Consider the following 27,776-nt stretch of genomic DNA (forward strand, 5'->3'; position numbering starts at 1 on the left):
CCACATTCATAACACAGGTGGCTTAAAGGTAGAGCGGGTCGTCCGATAATCAGTGGGTTTGATATAGAAGCGCTGTGAGTGCGGTTGAATGTCAACTGTACCGTAAAATGCTTTGAGTGGATGTTAATATCAGGACGACTCTATATAAATGCAGTCCATTTAGCGTTTACATGAAAATTACGTAAGTGCCTAAATTTATGAATATTTTTTTTTTGTAATAGTTCTTTTCAAAAACGAAAGCACTCAGCACAGAGAAGTACTTCCATAATGTACAATTATATATAATCATATATATAGCGACATCATCCGAACAGTGTGGGTACACTTGACAACGTGCACTGCCACATTTGTGATGCAGAATGCAAAGTTGTCTAAGGCAACATGTTAAACTCAAGTTATCACCTGGGCGAGCAGAGTGCACTGTGTTTGAAAACCCGCAGCAGCTACAGCTAACGTTAGCATGCCTGCAAGAAGTCGGCCCTTCCATGGACGAGAAAATACCAAGAAGCATCATCGACCATCAGTCATTCTTCTTCAGGTTATTCACTTGCAACGGTTTTAACTGAGTTATTTTCACAGTTTAGCTTGATATTAGTTTAGCATTTTTGCTATGATTAGCCAACACTACTTCTACATTTTGTAGCTTATGCTAAAATTGTTCTTGAACAGGTCTTTATGTCCAAAACAAATAATACATGAATTGGACACAATGACATTTAAAAAAAAACCTACAGAGACAATTTAATACCAAATAAAATTCCCAGCATTGTTACCTGCAGATGTTGTGAATTTGAACACGGTTGCTTTGGCGGATGTTTGCACTCTACTGGGTCCATTAGTTTTAAATGTGAATGATACCCAATGATGTAGTCAATTTACTTACCTTCACATGGACAGTGCTGTAATGAATGACAGATACAGGAGCACAAAATAAAAGTAAAATGAATATTTCTTCATGAAAGAGAACAATGAATGCATCGAGGTGCTCAGCATGGGATCATTTCATCTACGAGGGGAACATTGGGTGAATTTTTTTCAATTTACGTATGATTGTGTTCACAAGGCATTATTATATATACCATGTACTGTGCTGAGCTGGAGGAACATTATGTGCAAGATATAATTATGGGATTATGAGTTGAATTGGTCCTGGACAATTCCCTGCAGGTCGCACAGGATGAACAAGAAAAGTAAAACGTTTGTGCAAGAGCAAAAAGCACTTAGAGCCTTTATGTTTAGTAAGGCTGAAGCCCACAAATGTACTATGTTGCTTTATATGCTTTATCATAGCAATTTCCCTCATTACTTCCTATTATTTATTATTATTTACAAGAGCCATTAAATTTGAAAGCAGGTAAACAGGACACAACCTTGATACGACTTTCATTCAGGGTTTATCAGAAACTATTCTAAACTGCAAAACCACGAGTCCTGTAAATAATCTTGACTACCTCATTTGAGTGGTTTCCATCAATCACTGTCTCCAGATTAACTCTAATTTGAGCCAAATTTCAGTTTTCAACAGTGTCATCGTTTACCACCTGAGCAAATCGTATAGACATAAACACATAACAGTTCTAACTAAGTTATGGTTCCTCTTGGTTCTTAATGCACAAATTGAATTGAACTTGATTGTCTTCTCATCAGGGGTTAGGTCAGAACAGGACTCCTCCACTGTACGGCAGCAAGACCTGGATATTTACTTCAGCTGTGTCCTGTAGTGGCTTGGGGCTTATTTTATTGTAAAGAAACTAAACCAAATGACATTTGCTGATTTTGTTAAAGCCTTTAAAAGATAAGCAGTTGATAAAATGTGTAATAGAGCATGGTACTCTGTATTTTTCAGGTTTTCCAGGTGTTTGGCTTTGAAATTTCCACCAACATATTGATGTCTGACAGACAAACACTGACCACAGCCAACAACTAACACAATCATAACCAGGAGCGTTTCAAGGGACTTGAGCAAAACGCACCTGGGGGCGCTCGAACCAGCTGAACCGTTCTCCTAGTGATCAACCAAATGTCTAAAACTATGAAGGTTTTGGCAGAAAGCAAACCTGCTTTCAGACATGCACCGATGCAAAACAACATGGGATTTCCACAGCTGATTTTATACGCATCTACATCTCCACACAATGTCAGGAAGTTGTGTTTGTGTTAAACCCTCATGCAGTGACTAGTGACTTTACATGCATTATTTTTGACACAATCACCAGTGAGACACTTGTGTCATATTTTCATTTTTATTCCTAGTATAAGAGACATACAATGGTATTCTGTGAGACCAAATTCATAGTAATTCAAGAGGCGCAGTCTGAAAATCAAACAGAAAAAAAAAATAAATCAATGAGACCCCGTCCAGATAGAATGTATTTACACCAAATCAAATACTGATTTAGACTTTAGAGGCGAGACCGCTTCTTTTCTCATACAATCTGCCACCGGCAGAAAAAGAAAAACTCACACACTCTTTAAACATGGCAGCAATTCCTCTTATGAAACATTACGGGCGGGACCTTAAAAACCAAGTTGAATGTTTTATATTTGTTGTATGAAAGGCTAAGTCTACTTCTTTTTTTTCTGAAAAAAACAAAACAAAATGTGTGGTCAGCCATATTTTCCTTCATTAACTGGAGTATGAATGATTAACTTTACATTGGGTCAAATGAGCTTTGGGAAATTTTAAATCAATAAAACCACTTTCAGATACAGTAACAAGCGCAGTGCTGTTTTCACAGAATTGATCATGGTTCCACTCGACTGTGGCCAAAGTGACTCTGTTGAAAAGTTGCAACAGCGGAGAGTCTTGGAGGCTTTGACCATTCTGACTGACATCATCATCCCTGAGGGGAAACCTCGGAAGATGTTCGGCGCTGCGACCAACTGGGAACCTGGTCCTCCATCACTTCCTAAGTATCGATCCAAGAGACAATCTTACGTCGTCGGATCAACGTTCATTGCACTTCTTCATGTTTTAACATTTTTGTTCAACAAAAACTATCTCCACTCCCGTTTATTTGCTTCCTGTATTGTTGATGTTGACACAGGTATGTCAGAATCTACAGCAGCAACCGTGTCCAGATTCATGTCTCTTCCTGCATTTCTTCTGATTCACACACAAAACCAATACAATATAGTTTTCTTCCTCTAAATGAGATCATTATTTTCTGACTTTCAGAGCAGGAGCAACATGCCACTATTTTGCTTTATCCATCAGTTAAATGTGACTTCTAGAAATGGCGATATGTCTGTTGGTCAAGCTTCAGAGGAACCGTGAACTGCTCCTACAGAACTCCATAGAGATGCTAGCACTACTTCTAAAAACAAACAAAACAATGGCACTAATAGGGAAAGTGACACCCAGTGGAAAGTGACAAAATACGGAGGCAGTCAAACCTGAAGTCTTACACTCGCTTTACCCAACGCTCCCAGAAATACTGCAGGCTCACACTTCTGGGATGCTAAAAAAAAACTAAACAAAGAAAACAAAACAAAGCGAAATGAAGGGTTTCATTCCAAAACTCCATCAATCTTAGAAAAAAGACGATAATTTGTAAAATATTCCTTTGTAAAAAAAAAGAAAAAAGAAAAGGCTCAATATACTCAAGATATAACATAAAATATAATACAATAATAAGTGTTACAATCATATTCACAGTTACCAGTTTATCAGAACAAGTGACAACTTTTAAATGACAAATTCATTCTGGAATGAAACTCTTCAAATATACAATAGATACTGTGACACATACTGACGACCATAGGAAATGAAACACCAACAATATACTGGAGCATAGTAGCCATCAGAGCCCCTTGCATTAACCCCTACCCCATGTCACACACTATTATTAAATAAGGCACACATTTACACATACAGTTAAAATTTGGCTAGTAATTATTCCTTTATTTACAACCAATAGTCACAAAGTTAATAATTATAATACTTGCAATTCGTTCTACGTGTAATGTTCATTCTGCCAGATGGCGTGGCATGTTTGTCTTGTCACTTGGGTCCAAAACATTTCTGAGTATACAGTATTTTTTTTTTTCATTGCAGAGGATGTTAAACCCTCTGAATTTGTGGAGCACCAACGTCATAGAAACATTCTGGAGGAACTTAAATGGACCCAATTAGGTCACTCCTGACCTGACATCTGCTGGAACAGGGAAAGAAAAGAGAGAAGAGACAAGAATAGCTGCTTTGTTGAAGTATTTCCTTTCTCTTGTCAACACAAACAAATTTGGTTCATTGTTTTTTTAGCCAACTGACAATGAGCTGTGTTGATGAAGTGCATGATTTGGTGTCTGAGATATTTCTTAAGAGTGTGTGGGGGGATCGTTTGATATGCCCAAAGATGAAAGAGTATAGTAAGGCCAAGACATAACTACTTTCAGGGGAATTTGCTGACTTTTCACCACAGGTTACATATACTGCAAATGTATATGTATACATATACGGTGTGGATATAAACACACATATATATACACACACATGCATAATATAAACACATTCGAGGGTGGGGTGGGTGGGGACTGGTTACCAACACTACATCAGAAAAGGTTAAGCAAAAGCCTGAATCTAAGCATCGCAGGAGCCTCCGGCTTTAAAGTGTTCATGATGACTGATGAGTTACGTTTTTCCAACATCGATGTGTCCAAAAACTAAGTTGCATTGTAAATCCACACTGAGGACATTGGCAGCCTAATATAAGGAGGTGGCGTCACGTCACCCGGGTCAGCGGTTCTATAATAAGCAAGTAGCTGAGCAATACCAATATGGTACAAAGATATTCGCTGGACAAAAAGAGTGGGAAAAAACAAGTTTGGTTGAGGCTTTTGTCCACAGTGACACTGGATGTCACATGATAGGTTGTGTTTTCTTGTTCTGTCTGAAACCTCAAACCCACTGGATTTCTTCAAAGAGAATGTCCTTTAAGGAGACAATGAGGGAGACCTCTAGTCCAGGAGTGAATCTCCTCAGTAGTTGAACTTCCCCTGTTGGTTAACCGGGGATGTGGCAGGTATGAACAAAGGTTTGGGAGGGACGTCGGGTTTGAGCGAGGAGGCCCGGCGGACAATGGCACCCCTGTGTGGGACCTCCTGCTCTCCGGTGTAGCTGTGCTGGCGTGCCAGGTACCCATTAGGGATGAGAGGGTAGTGAACCTCGCATGCGCTGCCTGTTGAGTTCATCCGTGCCAGCAGGGGAGGTGGTTGGTGGGGCCCACCGTTTCGTTGGCTGAAGCTGTGCTGGCGAGGGATCATTCCCCCTCCTCCACCTCCACTTGGCATCTTGGTGGCTGCAGCAATCAATGAGTGCCTCTGGGAGGAGTGCCTCCTCTCTAGAGTGGACTGGTGGTGTGGAGGGATGTCAGGAGGAACATCCATGCGTCGGGTAAGGCTATCTCGTGGTAAAGTTGACGAGCTGTAGTAGGGGGCAGATTCGGTCTCAGGGATCTGAGGTTGGATTCGGTTGGCAAAGGCTAATTGGCCTCCACCACCACTGGCCATCAGACCTGATGGGCTCATCAACTGGGAGTTTTTACTGCTGCTTGCTTCATGGATGTGCTTCAGGAGCTCGTCCAGTGAGGTTACCTCCATCACCTTCTGCGAGTAACCAGGGTAAGGCTGCTGGGATAACACACGCTCAACATTGTGGATTTTACGTTCCTCTGAAAGGAGGTGACCCCCAACTAGTGGCTGCCCATTGGACAGGCCGTGGGAGTAGGGGAAGACCTGCTGGTGAAGCAGGGCGGAGCTGGGTCTGGAGCCAACATTGTGGGACTTTGGGTCTTTGGCATTGTTGCAATTCTGGTTCTTCTCCCACTGGTTCTTGAAGGCTTTCATGCTCTTGATGGGCAGCTCTGGGGTCGAGTCTGGTGTCGGCAGACCGGAGAGTTCTGAGGAATGGTGAAGGTGGTGATGGTGGGGGTGAACCAGGTCTCCCATTGTCATTGCATGGTGGCCATTTCTCCTTGATGGGTGATGTTCCTTGCTGTTGGTGAAGAAAGAATTGTAGATCTTTGGAGATGACACCTCCAGCTTGTCATCCTTACTTTGGCTGTCCAGGAGGCCGTTGAGTTTGGCCAGGCTGCGGAGGGATAGGGCGTGTGGAATCGGAGCCTCAGGATCTTTTGCCAACTTCTTGGTCTTGTGGCCTGTGTGGTTACAGTAGCAGGAGACCAGGAAGCCAGAGAGAAAGGCGCCGAGGACGAAGGCCACCAAAACACATGCGATCAGGAGTGTATAATGAACACTGTGATTGGTCTTCTCCAGGTCTGGTGGCCGCCTCACACCTTGACAACAGAAAAAGAATGAGAAAAGGTTAAGAGATTTTCTGACTGAATCAAATGAAAAAGAAAAACAAACATTCAAGAGCTAAAATAGGTCAAGTAGCAGCTGGGAGAGACAGGTTGCGTTTACAGGGATTTCACTATGTGAGAAACAGCATGGGAGAGGTGTTTGAACTCAGCTCTCTGCTCCCTTTCCCTTCACTGTTAATAGATCAATACAGACTTTCTCGGACCTGTGCTTTCCCTACAGACTGGTGGAGACCGACGAGAGCTCCCCAGCCAGTGAGAAATCAACTCTGAAATGAGTTAGAGCTTTAAATATTGATGAGAGCAGAGCAACAGGAACCTGATATCATTTTCACAGACTTTGCTTCCCAGTGTAGGGATCAGGGGCGCAAGCACCTGGTGTGATGAACGAGCCAAAAATAACAGGTCTGGCCAATAGCTCACCGAGTGTGACGCCTTTGCCAACATGGACCCAAATGAGGTTGTCAAATTCTTTCAAAATGAAGCCGAGGGGGACAGTCTGTGCAACAGTGCACCACAAACACAAGGTTACTTAGCTGAGGTAAATCTACCATGTAAATGTCCTTGGGTGATGTGACCCTAGCAGAGTGTTTGCCTAATGGCGTGAAAGGCAGCGATGATAAGAAGAGTGAAACCTGCCACCTCTCATAATCAGAGCTCATTTGCAAAAGGCTGCTAACATCTGTGGTGTCAGGCCCTTCTCTCCGCCCTTAATGACAATTTCTGTGAAACTGATTAGTCTGTGGAGGGGGAGGACGGAGCTGCGCAGAGGGGGAGAAAACATGCAGGTGTTCAAAACAAGTTAAATCCAGCAGCTCCAGAAAGCTTCGATGAGGAATGAAAATGGAAACTGATGATGTCTAAATCAGGCTTGGTGATGAGTTTATAAGATGTTCAGAGTGATGATGATGAGGGTGATGATTGGTGGGCGAGTAAAGAGGAGATCGGCTCAATAATTCAGAAGAGCAGATTTTAATCTTTCTCTGAATTAAGTGACCCAGACTTGACAGAATGACGATTCTTGGTTCCAGAATAGTCCGGTATAGAAATTCGTCTCAGAGTTATGGAGCGGATGATATGGATGGAATCTAACAGAGTGTGTGATTTTATTTTGCAGTAGTGATAAACAGTACATCATGAACTGGAGATGTATTGATAACAGAAAAAATAATAGAATGCTTTTGGCTCAAAGAGTTACAGAATCATCATATCATCCAACTCTGCCAGATGATTGATGGCTCCTGCCAGGATTTCAGAATTATGTGGATATATTTATGTGGTGAATCTGCAAAAACAACTCAAAGTCTTCGATCCCTTCGAGACAAACATCTTGGATGTATTTTTCTTTTTGGTGAAAAGGAGGGTGTTTATAAAACCTAACTCAACCCCTGCGTCAGAGAGTTCTGGGTGAACATTATTAAAGGTAATGACTAAGTCAAAAGGGTCAAAAAGGTTCGTCCTCAGAGTGTGTATGTTGATCAGAGGCATATATTAGGGGATATTACTGAGGGGGGAATCTGATCAGAGTCGTTAGATTTCAGACAAATCTCATTACAAATCCACAAGAGACAAATGAGTGAAATCTAAATCTAATTTTCTTGAGCCCAAAAAGGCGCCTGACACCACAATGCATGACACGGTGAGACGAGCCATTTGCCTCCTGTCGTCGTCGCAGCTTTAATTTGACTGAATCTTATTACCGACGGGGGCAAAATTAGAATCAAACAAGGTTTGATCAGATCTGCATTTACACATTTCCTGGCCGACAGTTTAAAGCTTATTATTTAAATCATGAAGTTACTGTGAAGTTCTTTTCACTCGTCATTATCTGGAGGCAGACGTCTGTGCAGGTGCTTGTAGAGGCTTAGTATCTCATCATCATGTATCATTGCATTCATTCTCTAGCTGGGCTTTGCTGCCATTTCTCCACAGATATACTGTAGTCCACTATCTAATCTTTCTGGATATAACGCTTTGAGTAGAGCTTCCAATTAAAAATCTTCACTTTTAGCCATTTATTCTTATGATTGCTTGGACTTATGACCACATTAAAAAGTCATAAATCATAATTGCAATCCCAGTGGGAGAGGCAATCAAAAGTGGTGCAGCAGTGAGCCTGTTAAAGCCTCCTCTTTTATTCTTGGACAGTTTTCTTTTGTCTCATTACGCCAGCTGCCAATCAGCTCTTCGGCAAAGACACAGCTCTGAGTTTTGGATTCTAACCGAACAGCGTCCTGGCCTGGCGGCAGCGGCATGCCGTTTTTGGTAATGAGCCTCTATCTCAGTGTGGTCTCTGCCTCCTGTCGCCCCAGTGGCTTTCTGGTACCTGTGACTCATCCACTCCCTCTGGACCATGCCGCCCTCCCTGGCCTCTGGCTACGAGGCTGCTGAGGGCTTCCTCCTAGTCGAGGGGAATGAGTCAAGTGGCTCGACAGGGGGTGAGATGCGCAGCTGAGGTAAACAAATCCAGGGCCGACAAATGACCTGTCAAAACATGCTTGAGGAGCAGGTTGGATGACTCAATCATTGGGTGTTTGGGACATATGGTGCCACCGGTCACAGTAAGATTATTTCACTGTGAATCATACCGACAGCCTGGAAAGCAGCTCGGTGGCAAGCAGGAGGTGATGGCCAACTGTACCCAACTTCTTGGCTTTCTACGCTGTGCTTCACCAGCACATGAAAACTAAAAATTGGGGTTTGAAACTACACGAGTACTTTTATTTTAAAGTTGATGGGGAATAGAATCATCACCTCTCGTAGATGTGATAATTAACGCAGCGTTATGCTTATTTCACAACTTCGCTTTCATGTTTACACGGTTTAAGAGTCAAGTTTTCTTCTCTAAAACTGTCTCATTGTATTTCTGTGTCGACTCAACATGGTCTCAGCTCAGCGAAGGCTTAATATAGAGATACCCAAGTCTGCCAAAAGGTAAAAAGACAGATGGGCTGCGTGAGTGGAGTCAAGGGAGGGGAGGAGAGAGAGGGATGGTGACAGCCAGGGGAAAGAAAAGAAAGGGAGATGAAGGGATGAAATTCAACCTTGGTGACAAAGTGGCGATGAAGAGGGGGAGTGAATGAGAGAGGACTCAGAGATCAATAGACAGAGGAGCGGGAGCAAAGCAAAGGAAGGATGAAAGCCACAGAGCAAAAAAGAAAAAGAGATGGAGATAACAAGTGAGTGTATGTGCGAGGAGCTTATTTGAAGGAGGAGCGAGGCTGTGAGAGACGGAGAGACAGGCGTGATGGATTCAGTGACAGACCATCACTCTGCTGCTGTTTTGAAGAGTGTGGTTGGAGAACAACCCTGGTGCTCCTCCACACAACCGTAGGAAGAGAAACACTCTGCCACTGCATCCACATTGATAAAAATAGATGGTGCGGCAGGTTACGTAAACAAGAAGGTCTTACACAGCGTTGCCTGAGCTGTATCTTACTAATTGGTGATGGGGTTTTTTTTTTTGCATAAGGGAAATAAAGTCTGTTGTTATATGTGAAGTATTTTTTTTTCCCCCCACAGGTGATTAAGTTGAGTCTGAAACTAATTACAATGGAAGTGATAACTAAGTGATTAAGTAAATGGCTACTGTCTTCGCAAGCTCAAATCTGCTTCATTAACAATACAGCAGCCATAAGCTTTTCCATGACACCAATTACCGGCAATCTGAGCTCTTTGAAGTCTCGCACTTTCTCAATTGTGAATGAATTCTTCCCTCTCGCAGGACATTAAAGCATCGGAACTGTACAATACTGGAATTTAAAATATTGCTGGGAGGGAACAGCTACTTTTATATCAAGGTCAGATATGAAATAATTTAAACAGAACAACTTTTCCATCATATCAGACTTTCCTCAAGGGTGCGTTTAAATACTTTGCAACCTGAGAACAACTCGTCTTCTAGTTTTTTTTGCAAGTGAAGATTTTTCAAAATAACCCAAATTACTTTCAGCTTCCACGAGTTTACAAGTGCATGTTATTGTTCCCCTAATGGATACTCGATCCCAATGAGAAGTCAATGAGACAAAATGGCCCCAAGTTTCATATCCCTCTGCTTCCTGCTACTGCTGCAGATTTATTTCTTCCACACTAATAAAAAAAAACAACACACAATTTAACTCCTGAGAGACACCCTGAGGATGAAGAATGGAACAAATGAATCATTTTCCCTTTTTCAAATCCGGGTGAAAAGCAGAGCAGCTCTGGCTCGTCGCTGTGAGTTTTAGTAATTTGACAGTTTTAATTCCTGACGTCTGTGCGCTGACAGACGTGGTTAACAGACAGAGCATAATTGTGTGCGTCACATACACACACACACACACTGAGTATAAGTGCGGTGTGTGCAGGACTCTTGCTGTTGACTGAGTGAATTCAATCATGTACACTTGTTATTAGGAATTTGCATAATATTCCACCTCAGTGCTCTGCCAATTGGATGAGGTTTAATATATGCGCAGGAGCTAAGGTGATATGGTGTAATGTTAACAGATCCTTTCCAATTGAAAAGTAGTGGTGATGAGAAGTGCATTTCATTCCAGGTGTGCTGATGCATACAGAGAATAGATTTCATTACAGGTTTGATTGAATGCTGGTAAATTAAGTGTTGCAGTGGCATCTGGCAATCAGAGCCACACTGTCTATACCCAGTCTGTGCTTTGAAGGGAAAATCAAGTTTTCAAGGAGCCATATACAAAAAGAAAAGATAGTTTTGGTTTTGATCGTCCAGGTTTAGAGATATCCGTCACTGCCGCCACTCCAGTGCACATGGAAGAGAATGTTTGTGCTGATTAAAGCTTAAAAATCATATTTTGAAAAACTGCGGTGCGTCATCATAAAAACAACTCAACATCTTGATTGATGTTTTTCACAAGAGCTACCGGCACAAATCTGAGTAATAATTGATAACAATATTTTACCAATACCGATGTGATCATGATGGGGAGGGGGCAAACATGATAGATATCGTAAGATCAATGAAAAACCAAAACTATCTGCATGATGAGAAGTCACCAGGGTGAAGAAGGAAAAGAAACCCTTTAAATAACATCTGATGAACTCATGAAGCCATTAAACCGGGCAGAGCACATGCACTGGGTGGAGTCCTTGTTTTCCTTTTTACATGCAGTTGCATCAGAAAAAAAAAGAAAAAGGAAGAGCTGTTAATTTGCCATTCAGAGGCTGGTAAAGCAAAAATGGTTCCAGTGCAAACTTCCACCTGCTGATGATCTGATCTGAGAGGAAAAGGCAGCAATGGAAGAATCTTGGCTTTACCAACCAACTTAAAGAGACAGTCCACGCCAAAGTCAGGCTATAGCTTCTAAAAAAGATTCTGTTGTAGCAGAAGAAAAAAAAAAAAAGATAGGATCATTAACAACAATCACTGATTTCCTCGTGGAATCATCTTTGGAGTGAACTGTTGCTTTAAGAGACGGAGAAACTGTTGCTCAGATACCCGAGCACATGTTTCTGCCATCGACTGTAAATCCAAAAAGGCAGATCATAAAGAGGTTTCAGTGAAAAGGGTCAGTGAGGGAGAATTCAACAAAGGAGGCAGGTACAGCTAAAGGGTTAGTCCAACTAAAATACAGAGAGGGACAGAGAAGAAGAAAAACAGGCAGGTAAAACTGGAGAAATACACCCCAGAGGTCAATGAGGCAGATTAAAGGGTAAGGGGTTAGGGCCAAGAGCCGGGCGACTGCGTGGGTGGATTTGATCACTGTGGGCCCCGTGGATCAGCTGATAGCTCTCCACCCTGACACCGAGCTTAAATGGCTCGCATGGAAGAAAAAGCCATTAAGTGTGCCGGGTATGGAAAGTGAAGTATTCGGTGTGTGTGTAATGTGTTTCAGGTGAGTTTGTACAGCGCAGTGTTTTTTTTTATAAGTAAAGCATGATGTCACTTATAATCACTGGAAAGTGCTGGTGAGCAAAGGGAAAAAGTGTCAGCGTGACCTTTAATGATCATTACTCCACGACTGTGAGTCAGGGAGACCGAGTGTGTGTGTGTGTGTGTGTGTGAGTGTCCACATCACACCCTGAGTTGTGTTGAAGCATTTAAGAGACTCCCGTCAGGTCAAAGCAATTTAAAAATGTTAATATTCAACTTAACACAGTTTATGGTTTTAAAAGAGTTGTTTTCAAGCTCATTTCTGAAATTGCGAAGTAAAGGCCTGAATAAACGTCTGGTTTTCAGTTGACCAGTGCAAAATATTTGAGAGTTCCTATATCAGCAATTAGTTTTGCTCTAAGACTTTTAGCGCTTGGGTCAGTTTGCACTTTGCTAAGTGGTTTCAACCCAATCAATGCCGTTGGTGCAAGATGGCAGTTTTCGTAGCCAGGATATTTTAGAACTGGAGATGTCTCCATCCATCTTTATTTACAGTCTATGTTTTTAACTCACCGTACTTCACCATCATTTGATTCTTCTTCTGTTGTTTTTGCATGATTTTAAACACAAAAAACTATTACCCTAATTTTGAAGTATTTTGACACTGATGTGAGCTGAAGAGGAGATACTGTGACGGTGGTTAGAGGGGACGTGTTGTCAGAGCTCGACCAGATGATGTGTCTGTTGCCATGGTCTTCAGAAGTATAAATAACTTTGGAAAACGAGCTGGCATCGACGCCCCATCCCCAGGACACCCGCCCCTCTTCATGTGAAGGTTCAGCCCGAGTTCACTTTCTGCTCTGCCCCTGTCGCGCTTTAATGAGTTGGAAAACACCCGCCTCACTTGATTCTATTATCGAGCCATCTCTCTGTGCACGTCAGTTAAATTAGCTGCTAGCTCGACTTTTTGGTCCCATGCACACACTGGTTCATCTAAATGAGCAGAGGAGTCAGGGAAAAGGTCAAATCACAATGGAGGTCAGGAGAGGGGGAGAAAACATCCTGGAGGAGACGAGTCTCGAGCAACACGTTTGCTAACACGCATATTAGTGAGGCGGGTGTGTTCCCCGTCCTGACTGCTGCTGCAGGTTCTCTCAATAACAGCAGGTCAACAGGTTCCTGCTCCTCTTAGTCTTCACTGGGGTTTAAATAATCCAATGCAGCCGTCCACGTCTGAGCCAATATTTTACTTTGTGGTTATTATCCGTCGATACCAAAGGCACATAAGCACTAATTTGGTTTGGATGAACAGGGTTCATGTTAAGTGTCTCTTGCCCTTGTAAAGCACTTTGTATTTTGGAAAGTACTCTATAAATAAAGTTATTATTATCATTAGTGTGAGGTGGATTTAATTTCACTCCAGTACTTAAAGAGAATAGCTGATGAAAGAGAAACTTGTGAAAGTTTTCTAAATTATTATAGTCTCTCCGCTGTCACATAACAAAATGACTTTAAGCTGCTTTGGGTCAAACGGTTCTCCCACAGATCACAGATAACGTAATCTTCTCAGCTGCAGCTTTTTTGTTTCATCAGCCACCAGAGCTGAAAACATATTAATTACAGAGAAGGTGCCGTCGTCATAACCAGAGTCATTACGTAACCCGAGTCGACAGCTGTTTGGATTAAAATGCACATCTGCTCACTAAGACGTGTTGATGAAACATGTTTACAGGCTGAGAGATAAATCTGCATTAGCATACTGCAGGTTGAAGTGGCCAAGGTCACGACAGTGGATAATTTATCTCTTAATCTGCGTCAATAACGTTTTACATAAAGCAACAGGACTAATAACCACATATGTTTCCTGCCTCTGTCGACTTCTTTTTCACCTGGTGAATCTTTCACTTTCTCAATGTTCTCTCTCTCTTCAGTCTCAAGTCCTCATTACTGCGACTTAGGGCAGATTGAAATCCTAAATGAAGTCCTAAATCTACAGGTGGCGTCTTAATAAAGGCTGGAGGTTGTATGTTAGCGTTAAATTACTTCGGCCTAATGGCTTGTAGGTGAGCTGCCTCTTTGTTACAGCAAATGTGATTTGGAGTCGAGACTAAGGAGCGAAGTCAATTTTCTCTCTAACAATGAGCAATTTGTGTTAACTGCAGTGTTTCTTTAAAATCTCCTCAGGTAACCATGTCTCTCTTGATTGGTTGTTTTATTTTCGTCCACTATCAGCGCTCTGTTGTCTGCCGGCCCACCTTGCGGCTGCCGGGGAGATTTGTGACCGAGCTGCGGAGCGTCTACAGAAGGTTCAGACACAAGAGCAGATATCTGCTGAGAAATGGACAGGAAGTGAGAGAGATTGGAGGCCCCTCTCCGAGCTGTGATGCTTCCACACCAGCTCCTCTCCCGCCTTATCAAGCCGCCTCCTCTGATTGAAGCGACAGCCCCACAGTCTCTGGCTGAAATAGATTGTGTTGCTGTTTCTTGTTTGCCCTTCACCTTCCCTCTCTCCTCCTCTCCACCTCTGTTGTTCGATTCCCCGACTCGGGCCCCTGCTGCTTTTTATTTGTTATGGTTTTTTTCTCATTTAAGCCTGAGTGGCTCATAATTGCAGGCACAGAGTCTGGCTGTGAGATTGGACGCCTCTTTCACCCACTGAGGATTTATGGACTTCTGACTTGGTGCCTGCACGACTAAGCAGCAAGGAGAAGAAAGCCCTGCGTCATGCCGCCTTTTTCTCCCTGAGTGACGTCCAAATAAACCGAATCCTCTTCCTAAATGTGTCGGAAAATGTTCTGTGGGAGGGGAAAGACCCTAATACTGTTTCTCGCTCCGCAGCTCGTGTCTTTACGTGATTATTTCAGGGTCAAAAAGACATTTTCTTGCATTCCAGTCCTGGCTAAACAGCTCTTTGACTTGTAATGTTAATCAGTAGAGTGCGAAGTGTCACATTAAAAATGTAAGAAATAATGAGGCTGCGGCCTATAAAGATCAAGGTGTAATTAAATATTCAGGAACTGGCTGGAGTTTTATAGGTCATGTCATTTACTGGGGCAGCTGGATGGTCTCAGCTCTTACTGCACCAGCTCAGCTCTGATGCTGTGGACAATACGTGAAGTAGAAACTTTCACTTCCAGAGGGAAACTTTACTCAAAATCACTTTGACATTTGTCACTTTGCAAATTACAAACAGCAAGTTTAACAATATAACCTTTAGAGCGGAAAGGACGAGGCGATTAATCATTTTTGATAATAATACACGTGATAAGAACGATGATCTCAGCTTCTGGAGTAGGAGAGTATACTTTCACACGCATGGATTGTAACCGAGTAACAGAATGCATTGCATGTCACAACTGCAGCTGAAACTATAAGGCCTGCGTGGACGGTAACAACATTATGGACGATAGCACGAGTGAGCAAATAGTGCTGCACACATCTATGGAGCAAAACAAGTTAAATATCTCTTATTCTGTTACGAGGAGTGTTTTTGGTTCATTGTTAAACTGTGGACAGTATAAATATGGCGGCTGCCTCGGTCTAGATCCTTTAGAAAGACGTCATTGAGCGTGAAGGGCGTTTGATTGGTTTGAGGTGTAATGAAGGAACAAAATATTCCTGTACAATCTCTCACGTCTCTGATCAAAGTTTGTAGTAACCACTCGTCTGTGTGTGTCTTATCTGGTGCACATTTTAATCGCTTTGCTCTTTTTTTTGTGGATTATAATTTAGCTGAGTTTTAATTTTAGTATGAATATGATTTAATATATTACATTGGATTACGGATTATAAATCCAGGGAATATGTAAAATCTTTCCAGGCTGACTGATGAAGTCCTGATGAGTCAGAATCCCGTGGGGCCGACACTGAAGTTCACATCATGACTTTGGTGAATTATACTTTCAAAGTCTGAGTTCGCTGAGCGGGTAAAAGCCTTTTTGAGGTGTTGTGTAAAATGGGAGTTATAAATGTAAATGAAGGGTCTCGGTGAGGGACAGAAACTTTACCTGATTTGTGCTTCTGAAATGTTTGAGTGTGTTGTGAAGCATTGAGGGAATATTTACGTGTGCTGACGAGCTAAATAAAAGATGAGGAGAGTTCACCTGGGAGCAGCGTTGTTTAGACTCAGATTGATTTGAGGAGTTAATTAGAGTCGGTGCAGTACTTTTTCTTAAGTCATTAAATCTTGCACGTCGCTGGCTGTTGTACTGAGATGTATGGTTGAACATGAGGGGATAATAACGTAATAATACTCTTCAAGCTCGACCTAAACAAAGTCTGCCTGTGCGCGTACGCTGCAGCCTTCTGTCACATGATGATTACACGAGGCTTTAATTCTGAGAAGCTGCACAGGAAATCATGCATCAGGTCATGTCAAGCTGAAACTAATGAGGTGTACGGTCAAAAAAATAAATAAATCAATTATCAGCGCCGGCCGGCCTGATCTAAGAGATTGGTTTAACTACAGAGTTAAGTGTTAGTGAGCTAATGAAAGAGATATTTCACCCTGGAAGAACATTTACACATATTAACATGCAAACCACCACAGTGCACGAGTGGTCGGCATCAAACTGAAGCAGATTTTATCGACTTTTCGCCAGGAACAGCAAATACAATAAGAAAAATAGAGTTGAATGTATCTGCTGCCACTCCTCCATTAGCTGTGAGAACCGATCGCTATGGAAACACAGCTGGGATGATCGATGTGCATGCTGAAAATGTTTTTACCAGAGTGAAACATCTTTTTTTGGGGTTTCGTGTTAGTGGTCAGTTCGGTTAGACGGCGTTCGGGGCCCAGCAGTGCAAACCTCCGCAGGTCAGAGTTCACTGAGGACACACATCCCTCCCCCTTACCCTCCATCTCCACACTGATTGGCTCCGAGTCAGGTGACCCTTGTTCCCCCACTGGGGGAGGGCCATCAGGACCTGTACCTCTTTCAGGGTCACCTGCCTCCTTTGGGAATGCCGCCCCATGATAGGTTGTGCTGGCGCTTGTGGGTGTGGTCTTCCCTGCGGTTGTGACGAAGGGGGGAAGGAAGAGGAGGAGGAAGGAGGAAGGAGGGAGGGAGGGGGGGCGACAGAGTGAGCGATTAGTGAAATGTGAATCAGCCGAGACAATCAACTGCACAACAATGAGGGTGAGTCCTGAGTGGAGAGAAAACCGTCACCTGTTAACACAAAGGGTGATGAGAGCGAGCGACACGATGAGACACAGAGCAGACGTTCAATCGTACGTCAGCAGCTGCTTCGTACCCGCGGACATTCTCAGAGAAGCAGTGGTTTCAGGATTCTAACATCCTCGATCCCTAGAATATTTCTCGCTGTGCAGACATTATTTATTCATGATATATTTCAGAACTTCAGAAACAACGTAATATCCAGAGGAGGAGAAATCAACTCTTTGCTCTTAAGACCAGAACAGTTTTTTGGATTTACACAACGGGCCCTAAAGGTTTAAATGACGACTTTAAACATCGGCCTGAATGAACATCGATGGTGACTCTCCCTATTCTAACAGATATCTGAATACACCACTGACGTGTCGTTCTTGTATATATTTTTCTGACATCTATTATAATGTGTATATATTCTGTATTGCTGAATCTTTTGATTAAAATAAATTGGTTGTGGGTATTCTAGATGTTTCTCCATTAGAAGTCAGACGATGAGTTTTCTGCTAGAAACGTCACTCGTACGTAAATCCTTTAAAGAGGCTTTATGTTTGTGGATTTGTCTCGACAGACCGATTTATTTAAAATTATGTCTCACACCGCATATATGAATTATTAGAATTTTTACAAATTTCCACAAGTGGTTTGTCGACATCTGTAAATGTGAAACTCCTGCTTAAGTACAGTCTATTTCAACACCCTCATCATAAACAGTGTCGATGGCTTTTAGTCAGAATCTACAGTTTTGCAAGTGAAGCTCCTCCACACTTCTTTTCCATTTTTAAACAGCCCTGGACTCGACCACCATTAAAACTCATCTGTGTCCTCTCCGCTAAGTGTTTTCACAGATTGGTTGAAACAGACACTGGTGATGTCTTTCAGCTCGTTTCCACTACCTCACCCAGGCTGAGTGCTTTCACAGATCCCTCCGCCGCGCGGAGGCCGAGCAGCAAACATTACAACGGCCAAGAAACCCGCTGCCAGAGGCCTCGTATCATCAAACATATTTGTCTTGATGACACACTCCTCATCTTGATTGCTTTATTAGCCCTCTGTTGTCCTTGAGGTCCGGGGTGCAGCATGCTGCCATTGGCTTGGGCCCCTGCGCTAATAAGCCAGCCGTAGCGCTAGCACTCTGCAGCCCTCACACCCAGTGTGGAGGAAAAGGGCTCGTTCTCTCTCTCACTGCGAGCCAGTAGACAACGCTCACTCAGTGAATGAGTGGCCCCATCAGTTCGCCATCTGCGCTGGGCAAATTAAAAATGAACACCAGGGGGTGTTTGGCCCCGGAGCCTCAGACAACAGCTCCAGGACCACATCATTACTTCAGCTCTTATTCTGCTCGTTGTATCATATAGTTTGTCCTCTTCTACTGTTGATACGGGACAAAAACATGTCCAACAGAGGAACTTTTGATTCTCTGTACAAGCAAGCGTTTGAGTCGAGCCCTTCTCTCTGCTGGCGGCAATTGTTTGGGTGAAGAGGAAGAGAGAAAACGTGCCAGCGTTTGTTGAGCTTTCGAACAAGCAAGCGAAGCACAGCTTTGTTGGGCATATGGAGGTTTGTTACTGTCGAGGAAAGCTGATAATTGATCTTCAGTGCAGAGACTTGAAAGCAGTTTTGTGTGAATCAGCCAGAAAAAAAAAAAAATATATAACCAACAACAAAAAACAAACAAACAACAGAGGCAGAATCTGACTGTGTGTTTAAAAACTTCAAATAGTGCAGTGAAGCATCCGGGGGTCCAGAGCCTGATGGGATTAAACGGCAGGGTTGCTCATCAAGTCTCGCTACCAACAGGGTGGTGATTCTCCTCGAGCAGGGCGGCTTCACACACCACTGAGGCACTGTGGGAACGTGGGACTGTCGGGGTCTGATCCGAAGCCTCTGGCGGACAAAGTGGCCTCTGTTCTGAGAGAGTCGCTGAAATAGATTGTGCAGAGCCGTAATGGTGGACATCTTCCAGCGAGACGGGTCTCTGTGCTGACACTAATCACTGCATGGGATCAACCGCCGCCGTTAGCTCCCCTGTGTCACAATTTGTTCAGTGCCAAAGAGACGCCACTTTAAGCAAGTCTTAAAAACTCCGAGGAAAGTTGAGGCGGAGCTCTTAGTCGCGCGGATGCAGAGCAAATGAGGCCTGGCCGAACACTATCTGACTGAGAACGACCGGCTTTGAATGTTGCAGCGTTAGAAACCAACAGCAACTCGTCAATCTTATCCGAGGCCCAGCCAGCTTGGCGGCATTTCTATTCCTATTCCAGCCGTGCCAGGGGCAGAGCGGTGTGGCCGGCGGAGGAGTAATGGGACGTGACAGGGATGATGATCCTTCTTGATACAGGGCATTAAGCAGCCTCGCCGACAGAGCTCCTAGTCCATCAATGGAGTGATGCTTCAGACAATGGCTTCAATGTTTGAGCTGTCGGCCGAGAGGAGAGAGAGGTGACCGACCAAAAATTCTGTAACCTCCAGAGTTAAAAGTAAAGAGAAGAGACGTTTACTTTGAGCGAATGTAAATGAATAAATCTGAGGCTTCTCTCCACATGCATGACCCTGACCCTTCTGCAAGTTATAGTTTAGTTTAAAACCACGATGATTTAGATTCAAGACCAACAACTCTGAAGATATGAAGATACATCAGAGTCCCAGAATAAACCTGATCTTCAACTCATGATGGAAGATAAGCTGAAGTGAGGTGTAAAGTTATCAGTTCTGTTTGTAGTTTTATCACAGTGTGTTAACATCTGTATCACTGAGAAGGCAGTACAATACACAGAAATATGAAATACATAAAAAAAACAAATTTAAAGTGCGATAGAAGTAGTGTTCAATGTTGTGATAAACACTGACACAATTATGATTTACCAAAACGTATTCAAGACCTAGTACATGATATTTGAATGCATTCAAGACTTTCTGAATTTAGACCCTGCAGATAAAAGAACACTGAGAGAGCAGCTTTGTTATTCAGGGATAATTCAAGTACATTTACTGTATATTGTACATCATGTACATATTATTTGTCTTATTTTTACAGTTTTTATTTTATGTTTTACTGAGAAAAAGTATTCCACTTTTTAACAAGAATAAAAACTAGCACCTTATTTGGGAAAAAACTAATCTGGACTGGACTTCCTAACGAATCGAACCACCTGGATTTCTTGTCGCATTTTTTGATTTAGTGAGGAATTGTTAACATAACATGTAGAAACTATTCACAAAACTATTTAAGTGAGATCCAGGCTCCGGAAAGTCAAAATAAAACAAATGCTAATTCCTAATTTTCTATTAATCACGACTGTTGACGGAGAAAACTCAGCTGAATCTTTAACCCGTCAGTGCTCAGTTGAGGTAGTGAGGTGCAAAGATAGAAAGACGTGTCCACTGACCATACGCTGAATCTAGTGCAGGGTTTTGCTTGCGTGTGGTCGCCAGGACATCTGCAAAAACAAAAACAACACATCGTCAGTGTGAGTGAGGTTATTGTTCCTGCTGCTTCTAATGAATCTGTCCTGTTTGCAGTTTCATCACAAACGCACACTGAAGAGCTTAATACAAACCCTTTGTCTGACATGAAAACACACGTCTGTGAGCAGATGCTTGATTAACAGAGAAAGTTTCAGAACAATATTCCAGCAGGGACAGTGAACGGGGGCGGTCTAAGTACTCTTCAAGCTTCTTCAACATGAACTGAATCACTGCCCTGGTTGAAATAAATACATTTCAATCATAATTCTCTCCATTCGAATTCGTTACATCCCCAATCACTTGCTCTCGCTCTGCCATCAGGATCCGCTGCCGCTCGACAGCTTGCCTGCTTCTTTCTTTATTGCTTATGTAAATCACTGAGAAATGTTTCCATCTCACCGTGGCAGGTATCAGGGAGCTGATGGTAGCCGTTCTCCACATCCTGTTCAAATCCGCCTCTGCAGGGAAACAGGGACAAAGACAAAGAGACCCATCAATACATTTGCATCACTTCGTTTCACCGACTGTCCGATCCTGACAAAGCACCTCGGTGGTTTTCCCTAAAATTGAGAACGTCCAGCCTCAGAAGGATCCTCAGCTCTGTGATGTTCAGCAGATTCTTGGCTCTGCACCGCGATGAGAAGCAGTAATTTCATTTTGTTTCTCTTCATCTTCCCTAAACCTGCTGGTTCTCCACTTTTCAAACATTTTGTTTGGGTTTGTTTTTAATATATGAAGAAGCAGCAGGAGATTGTTTGGGTCAGACTCGTTCACAACCACAGGAAAGTGTGGGGAACACACAAACGAGGGGCGGAGCCTGCATGGAGACGTAACGTGTAAATACTGCTGCATGTTTTTGTTTGTTTGTTTTTTTTTAATCGCCAAAAGCTCTCGGAGCTCGCGGCCTTTCCAAGTCGACGTGGTCTTCGACATGTACGGTTCCTCTTTTTCATCCAGGGATATTTGTTCAACCAGTTTCACGTCCGTCACGTTTGAAACGTCATCAACACGCCCACTCTCTTCTCACGTGGGCTCACACTCACATTTTACTCGGGGGGCTGTTCCCTAAAAATGTCTGGAGCAGCTGAGGGGGACTTCAGTGCAGGTCTAAGCATCTTTATTCATTTCCTGCATGTTCTATATCGGATGCCTTGTCTCTTTACACACAGCCCTGGATATTCATATACTCAGAGCTACTGCTGGTGTAATTGGTACCTTCACTTAGTTCAGTATCTCTGCTCTGCAATTAATGTCTCACTGTATGATTGTAGCATGTCAGTAAAAAAAATATTCAGAAGGAAAATACATTGATTTAAAGTGACCGACACAAAACCCTGTGATTAATATCTCTCCTCCCTCTGCGGTTCTGTGGAGCAGCAAGAAAAACTTCAAAACCGGAAACATGACGAGATGCAGACGTTATTGTCAAACTTTAGGTATCAAGGATTTTCAGGAGACAAAAGACAAAGATGCACAGTTTCAACAAAAACACTTTTCACTGACTATTCAAAGCATCTCATGCAAACAAAGAATGACTTCTGTGAACATTTGTAAATTGATTTGTCTGTGTCACAGTTTTTATTGGAACCGAAGCACAACAAAAAGCCAAACAAAAGCTCAATCATGTCAAGTAAATCCTTCATAAATGATTTTTACTTTGCAATTTCTGCCATCTTGAATTCGCTTCTTTGAAATCTGAAGACTCTTTATTCGCCTCTTCACCTCTCGTGCAAACCGACAAGAAACCAAATCTGACAATTATTGATTTTCTGCTACTGCGATGAGAATGTGCATACGATTGATACGCTGTTCATCCCTGCGAGAGACGCACCATCTTTCACCTTCGAGTCAATCACAAATCAAAGGCTCATCCGTTCGGTGGTTGAGTAATGAGATCGAGCGGAAGCCGTTCCAGCCGAGCGGAGCTTCGCATCAACGCCAACAATCCTCCCACACGTTGAAACTAACTGAATAAAAGAGACGTGGGCTCATGTGCCACACAAGTGTAATGATCCGGTGTCCAGGTAGAAACACTCTATAACAAAGCAATTTGTTTCTTATATAATCTAAACACAAGCAACAGCTCATTATATTATGTATTATACTGTATACACACACAGACTCCCTGCATCCATCCATGATTAGTGCACGTCGTGATGTCTCGGCTGGACGGCTGATGAGATGTTTCAGGAGCTTCAGTGTTTTCTTTGGGGAGAGGAACTCTCTTTATTACAGATTTTAATTTTGCGTCTCTTTTAAAGCTGCAACTCTGGCATCAACTGTCACGTTCAGGGACGCGTGTTTATAAAACTATTCCCTCTGTTATTCAATACGAACCAACAGTCTCTTACAGTAACTTCCCGAGGACGGTCACGGTCGGTGTAAGACAGGAGGTGATTATAAAATCCAAAGCTGACGGACTGACACTCTGTTGTTATGCAGAGAATGAAGCAGTCTGGGACAAAACAAAGTAAAAAAAAAAAATAAATAACATATCTTAAAAATATCTTGACGACGTAGTTTTACAGTTTGAGAGCAGTTTGTGTTTGACGCCGCACAACAACAGAACCATAAATGGTCTGATCACATCTGCAGCGACTCAGCGAGGCTGTTTTCGTTGGTGTGAGTCACAGTGAAAAGGTTTATTTTTGTACGTTTATATTCGGGTTGTCTTAGGGTGGCGACCAGTTGAACCACAGTGTGATTGTTCTCTCTCTGATTAGTAAAAAACATCCAGTGATTCAGAAGGAAAATGCAACGATTGGAAGCTTTTAATAAATTCCACTCACTAACCCGAATCCACTCGCTATTAATCAGAAATGTTTTTTTACAACCCTACCCAGCGACCAGTACGTACAGTCATTCACATTTTTATTTACATTTTACTTGAAACAGCTTCAATCGCTCCGACTGACATGTTCCCTCGCCTGCAGTTTAATCCTCTCAGTTTGTCAAACCAGCAAAGTGCTGTAAACACAGAAGCGAGCTCGGTGACACCCGCCTGTCGTGAGCTGCTCTAAAAAAAATCAACAACACACGTGAGGAGTCGTTTAGAATAAAATACAATCACAGTGACGTGGGTTTTATGGCAGGATAAGTAATATCAGGTTCGTACATTCGCTGGCAGGGCCGAGCACTTCTGCTTCATTTAAAAGCTCGGAATATATGAATATGTGAACAGTTTTAGTTTAAAAGGTTTTGCTGTCGGACACAAGATGTTTCCCACTTCACTCAAAAGTCCATTCTCACCGTTAAGTGCTCTGGAGGCTTCAAGTTTCCACATCACACCTGTGAAAGTTGCACGGCCACGGAACACGACCGGCTCCGAACTAGTTATGTCACAAAATCGCTTTGTGCGCCCACGAGTAAAACTCAGGTTTGAGGTCAGCGCAGAAACAGTTTCCATATTTGGTGGATGAATATGAAAACAGCCTCCTGGTGTCAAACTCTGCACATAAATCATTTGGCACGGTGAATGTCAAACGTGGCCGGCAGTGGAGCAACAATAAGCAAATCCATTTCTGAATAATGGGAGATTCACACAATGTACTGGAGTGAACCGGAGCTTGTAAACAGTTTTGTTAACCAGTGGTGTGACAGGTCACCTTTACTTCAGAAAAACATGACAGACTTGTCAGCACTCGACACCGTAATTGACCTTCTGGTGTTTATGCATTTGAATAAACATCAGACGAGAATTCATCTCTCATCCATCTGTCCGCTTTTACCCACAAACCCTTTCAGTCCAGGTTCACGTCCTGTCACCGGCTCGGTGACACTCCTCATAGGACACGTTGGGTTTTGAATTTTAAGTCGCTGAGTATTAATTTCTTTCCACCTGGTTTCAGATTTTTTTGCGCCTTGTGATTATTATTTGTGTCCTGACATCGATAATAAAAGAGCTTTGTGCTCAGTGGCACCACATTGATTTCATTTCACAGATCACTGGGAAAACATCTCATGAATGCAGTGACTGTGCAGAGACTTTAAGAACGTACCACAGGGATGAATTCACTGAGGGTGAGAATGTGCACAGATCATTAACACATGCACACCAGAGTCCAGACACCAACTGCAGGAGCTACATAATGAATTGTGTGAAAACAGAAATGAAAATGTAAACACAAATAGACTGAAATCTCTAATTACCTTCGCCAAGGAGTTTAAGTTTCCGTCGGGTTTGTTCGTCAGTGAGAAGGATTACGCAAAAACTACAGATTACCAAGAAACTTGATGATCCAGGGATTTCGAATCACTTTCTTTAACCTTTTTTTGATATTTTTGTGGATGTTCTCAGAGAGAAAAGCAGATTTTGACCACATTATCCGACTGATTGACGCATCCTGTCTAAAGCACCTTGATAAGTCAAAGGGTTTGCTGCTCTTCATGAATGAGTCCGGTGATTATCTGAGTGAATCACCATCAGAAATTCCTTGACACTAATTGGTATTGGCATCATCCCAGAAAGATCCATATCAGTCAGGTTCTATATTACACAGCTGGAAACAGTCCAACAACAACTGCACTGTTTAGTCTCGTTTGTCTGTTATTCTAACAACAGCTCCAGGCTGGTTTCAAGCTTTTAAAGAAACACAAGTTAGTGATCTGATTTCAATGATTTATTACCCTCACCCTTAAAGAAGCAGCTCATGTGTAAGTATGAAAGTATCAAGAGACGGATGAACTCACTGTTGTTCCAAATGTTTTTGTGTGATTTGTTAAAAATAAGAGAATGATCAAATATGACCAGTCTGATCCTTGATGAAGTTTCAACCTGCTCCACACAGCTGACCTGATTCCCCCCCCCCCCCCCACTCTCTTTCAGTCTCTGTCTTCTGTCCTTGGCCGTGTTCTTTTTTGGCGTTGGGCTCTGGCGATTATGTCAAATGCATTATGGATGACACAAAAACTGAAACACCCCGAAACGGTCTGAAGTGGAGTCGCCCAGCCGCACAATCCCCCAGCGTTTGAGATGAAAAGGCACAAGGAGAATATGAATACTCCTCCTCTCCCCTCCCGCCCCTATCCTCCGGATCAGCCACAAATCAGTCATTAAAATTTATGCCACCTCTGGATGAGGAAGGACAGAGAAGGAAAAAAAAAAAAAAGAGGCCGACAGTGAAAAGAAATGATGTGAGAGAGGAGACGCTGAGAAAGGAGGAGGAGGAGGTCCCGGTAGGTTGATGAGTATTGAGCTGCTTCATCTTTAACTCTGATCAGGCTCCTTCTGCCGCTGCCTGATTCTCATCACTCCATCCTTCTCTTTATCGTCCTCCTTCCCTTTCTCCTCTTTCACCAGCTCTTCCCCAGCTCCGCTCAGTGACACATATAAACACACGTATATATAAAACTTATCACTCCAGGCAGGTTTCAAATCTCACAGCCTGAGGAGAACGTTTCTTTCCTTCAATAGAAAAAAACTAAATTAAATACAGATGTTCAGCACTTTCACTCTGCCCTTCCTCTTGTTTTCTCCTTCCTTTGCCCTTCGCTTCATTGGTTTTCCCTTCACGCTTTCCTTCTTTTTTTCCATGTTTCTCCTCCTCTCTCTGAGTTCTCAACTTCTTCCTCATCCCTTTATTCGTCCTACTTTCCTTTGTCTTTCTTCGTCTTCTCGTGTTTCTCTTGTTCTCTCTCTCTCTGGCAGAGGACTCATTTTTTATTTTATTTCTTGGCTGATCTCTCCCAGGTTCTGGTCCATTGGTTTCCAGTGCGGCTCCGTCCCGCACGCTAAACACGGACTCATAAATCAAACCTCTGCGAGCAGCTCGGAGTTCCTCGCCAGCGGGAGGCCACATCGCAACTTCGTCTTTCTCCTGCTTCACCTTCCAGTGACGGCCACTAACTCTGAACCTCCACGTACCTTAACCAAATCTTCATTACACCCTTAACTCAAATCATAAAATCCACTCGCTGAAACTCTCAGCTAAATTAAAAGCATCTTTCCCATGTTGCTTGCCAACTTTCATGCTTTATTACACACCGATATTTAATAAGGAAACATATTTCCAATGAAAACCTCATTATTTTTATTACCTTAAAAGCAGTGCATCTTTAATAGTTATCTTAGTGTGTACCCGGAAACATAAACAACGTTTTTAACTCATAAAACGCACAAAGTCTGACATCGAATTAAATCGCTCTACGATATTTAACGGCAACAGGAAGTAGATCAGATTAAACTCAATTCATCCCAAACATTTCAGAAAAGTATCAGAGAACGTGTCACACGATGTCTGCGTCTACAACAGGAACCACGACACCTTCCAACAGGTAGAAAATCAATCCACAAGATAAACTGTATGAACGAGTAAAATGTTGACGTCTGTTTTGATACAGATGAGAAAAGTTAGACGAGCTGTTTCCATCTATTTACAGTGTTTATGCCGACCAGCACCTCTACAGCTCATTCATCAACATGTGGCCCCAGAGATTATTTAATCCGCTCGAGATCAGAAGTGTAAAAACTACACGTCGTGGTTTTATAGGAGGATTATGTGCATGATTATTTCTTGGCCGGACACGGAGGCTTCATGGAGACTCGTCTTCACCATGAGCTTGCCAGACAAAACCAGCTGCTTCCAGTCTTTCTACTCTGATAAGTAAACCAGCTGCTGGAAACAGCTGGATTTCTGGCATCACTGTGCCTGAGCGAGAAACTGGCTTATTTCCTAAAATATGGAGAAACCTAAAAAAAAAAAAAAAGAATATGAGGGCAAACAGACACATGCATCTAAAAAAAGAAAAGAAAAATTCCATTAGCCTCCGTGTGTGTGAGGGCAGCGAGTGACACGTCCGACCGGCCGAGCAAAGGATATGTTATAATTCCAGGTCTGCACATTTCAGGCCTTAAAATAATCTGTGGGAAGCCAGTCGTCACAGGAAGTGATGCTCCCTGTGTGTGTGTCTGTGTGTGTGTGTGTGTGTGTGTGTGTGAGAGGTAACACACACACACAAGTTTACAACCAGTGTACACAGAGATAAAGGAACAGT

The 27,776-nt window shown here is 42.8% G+C and overlaps 1 protein-coding gene across 3 annotated transcripts in view; it reads right to left on the bottom strand.

Annotated features, from left to right (window-relative positions):
- Positions 1 to 3,877: 3,877 nt before the first annotated feature.
- sema6cb (semaphorin 6Cb) overlaps positions 3,878 to 27,776 on the bottom strand; it is a 136,718-nt gene continuing 112,819 nt past the window's right edge. The window contains exons 18-21 of one of the 3 annotated variants that reach the window (XM_069537679.1): positions 21,183 to 21,241; positions 20,705 to 20,755; positions 16,999 to 17,154; positions 4,650 to 6,293 (exon numbers count right to left, since the gene is read on the bottom strand). In XM_069537679.1, the coding sequence (XP_069393780.1) occupies positions 4,978 to 6,293; positions 16,999 to 17,154; positions 20,705 to 20,755; positions 21,183 to 21,241 (1,582 nt within the window). In that variant the 3' untranslated portion in view covers positions 4,650 to 4,977. Of the gene's footprint in view, positions 6,294 to 16,998; positions 17,155 to 20,704; positions 20,756 to 21,182; positions 21,242 to 27,776 lie in introns of all 3 variants that reach the window. The other 2 variants (XM_069537680.1, XM_069537681.1) reach the window with 2 other exon arrangements.

This window comes from Paralichthys olivaceus, chromosome 13 (assembly GCF_024713975.1).
Source record: "Paralichthys olivaceus isolate ysfri-2021 chromosome 13, ASM2471397v2, whole genome shotgun sequence".
Classification (NCBI taxonomy): domain Eukaryota; kingdom Metazoa; phylum Chordata; class Actinopteri; order Pleuronectiformes; family Paralichthyidae; genus Paralichthys; species Paralichthys olivaceus.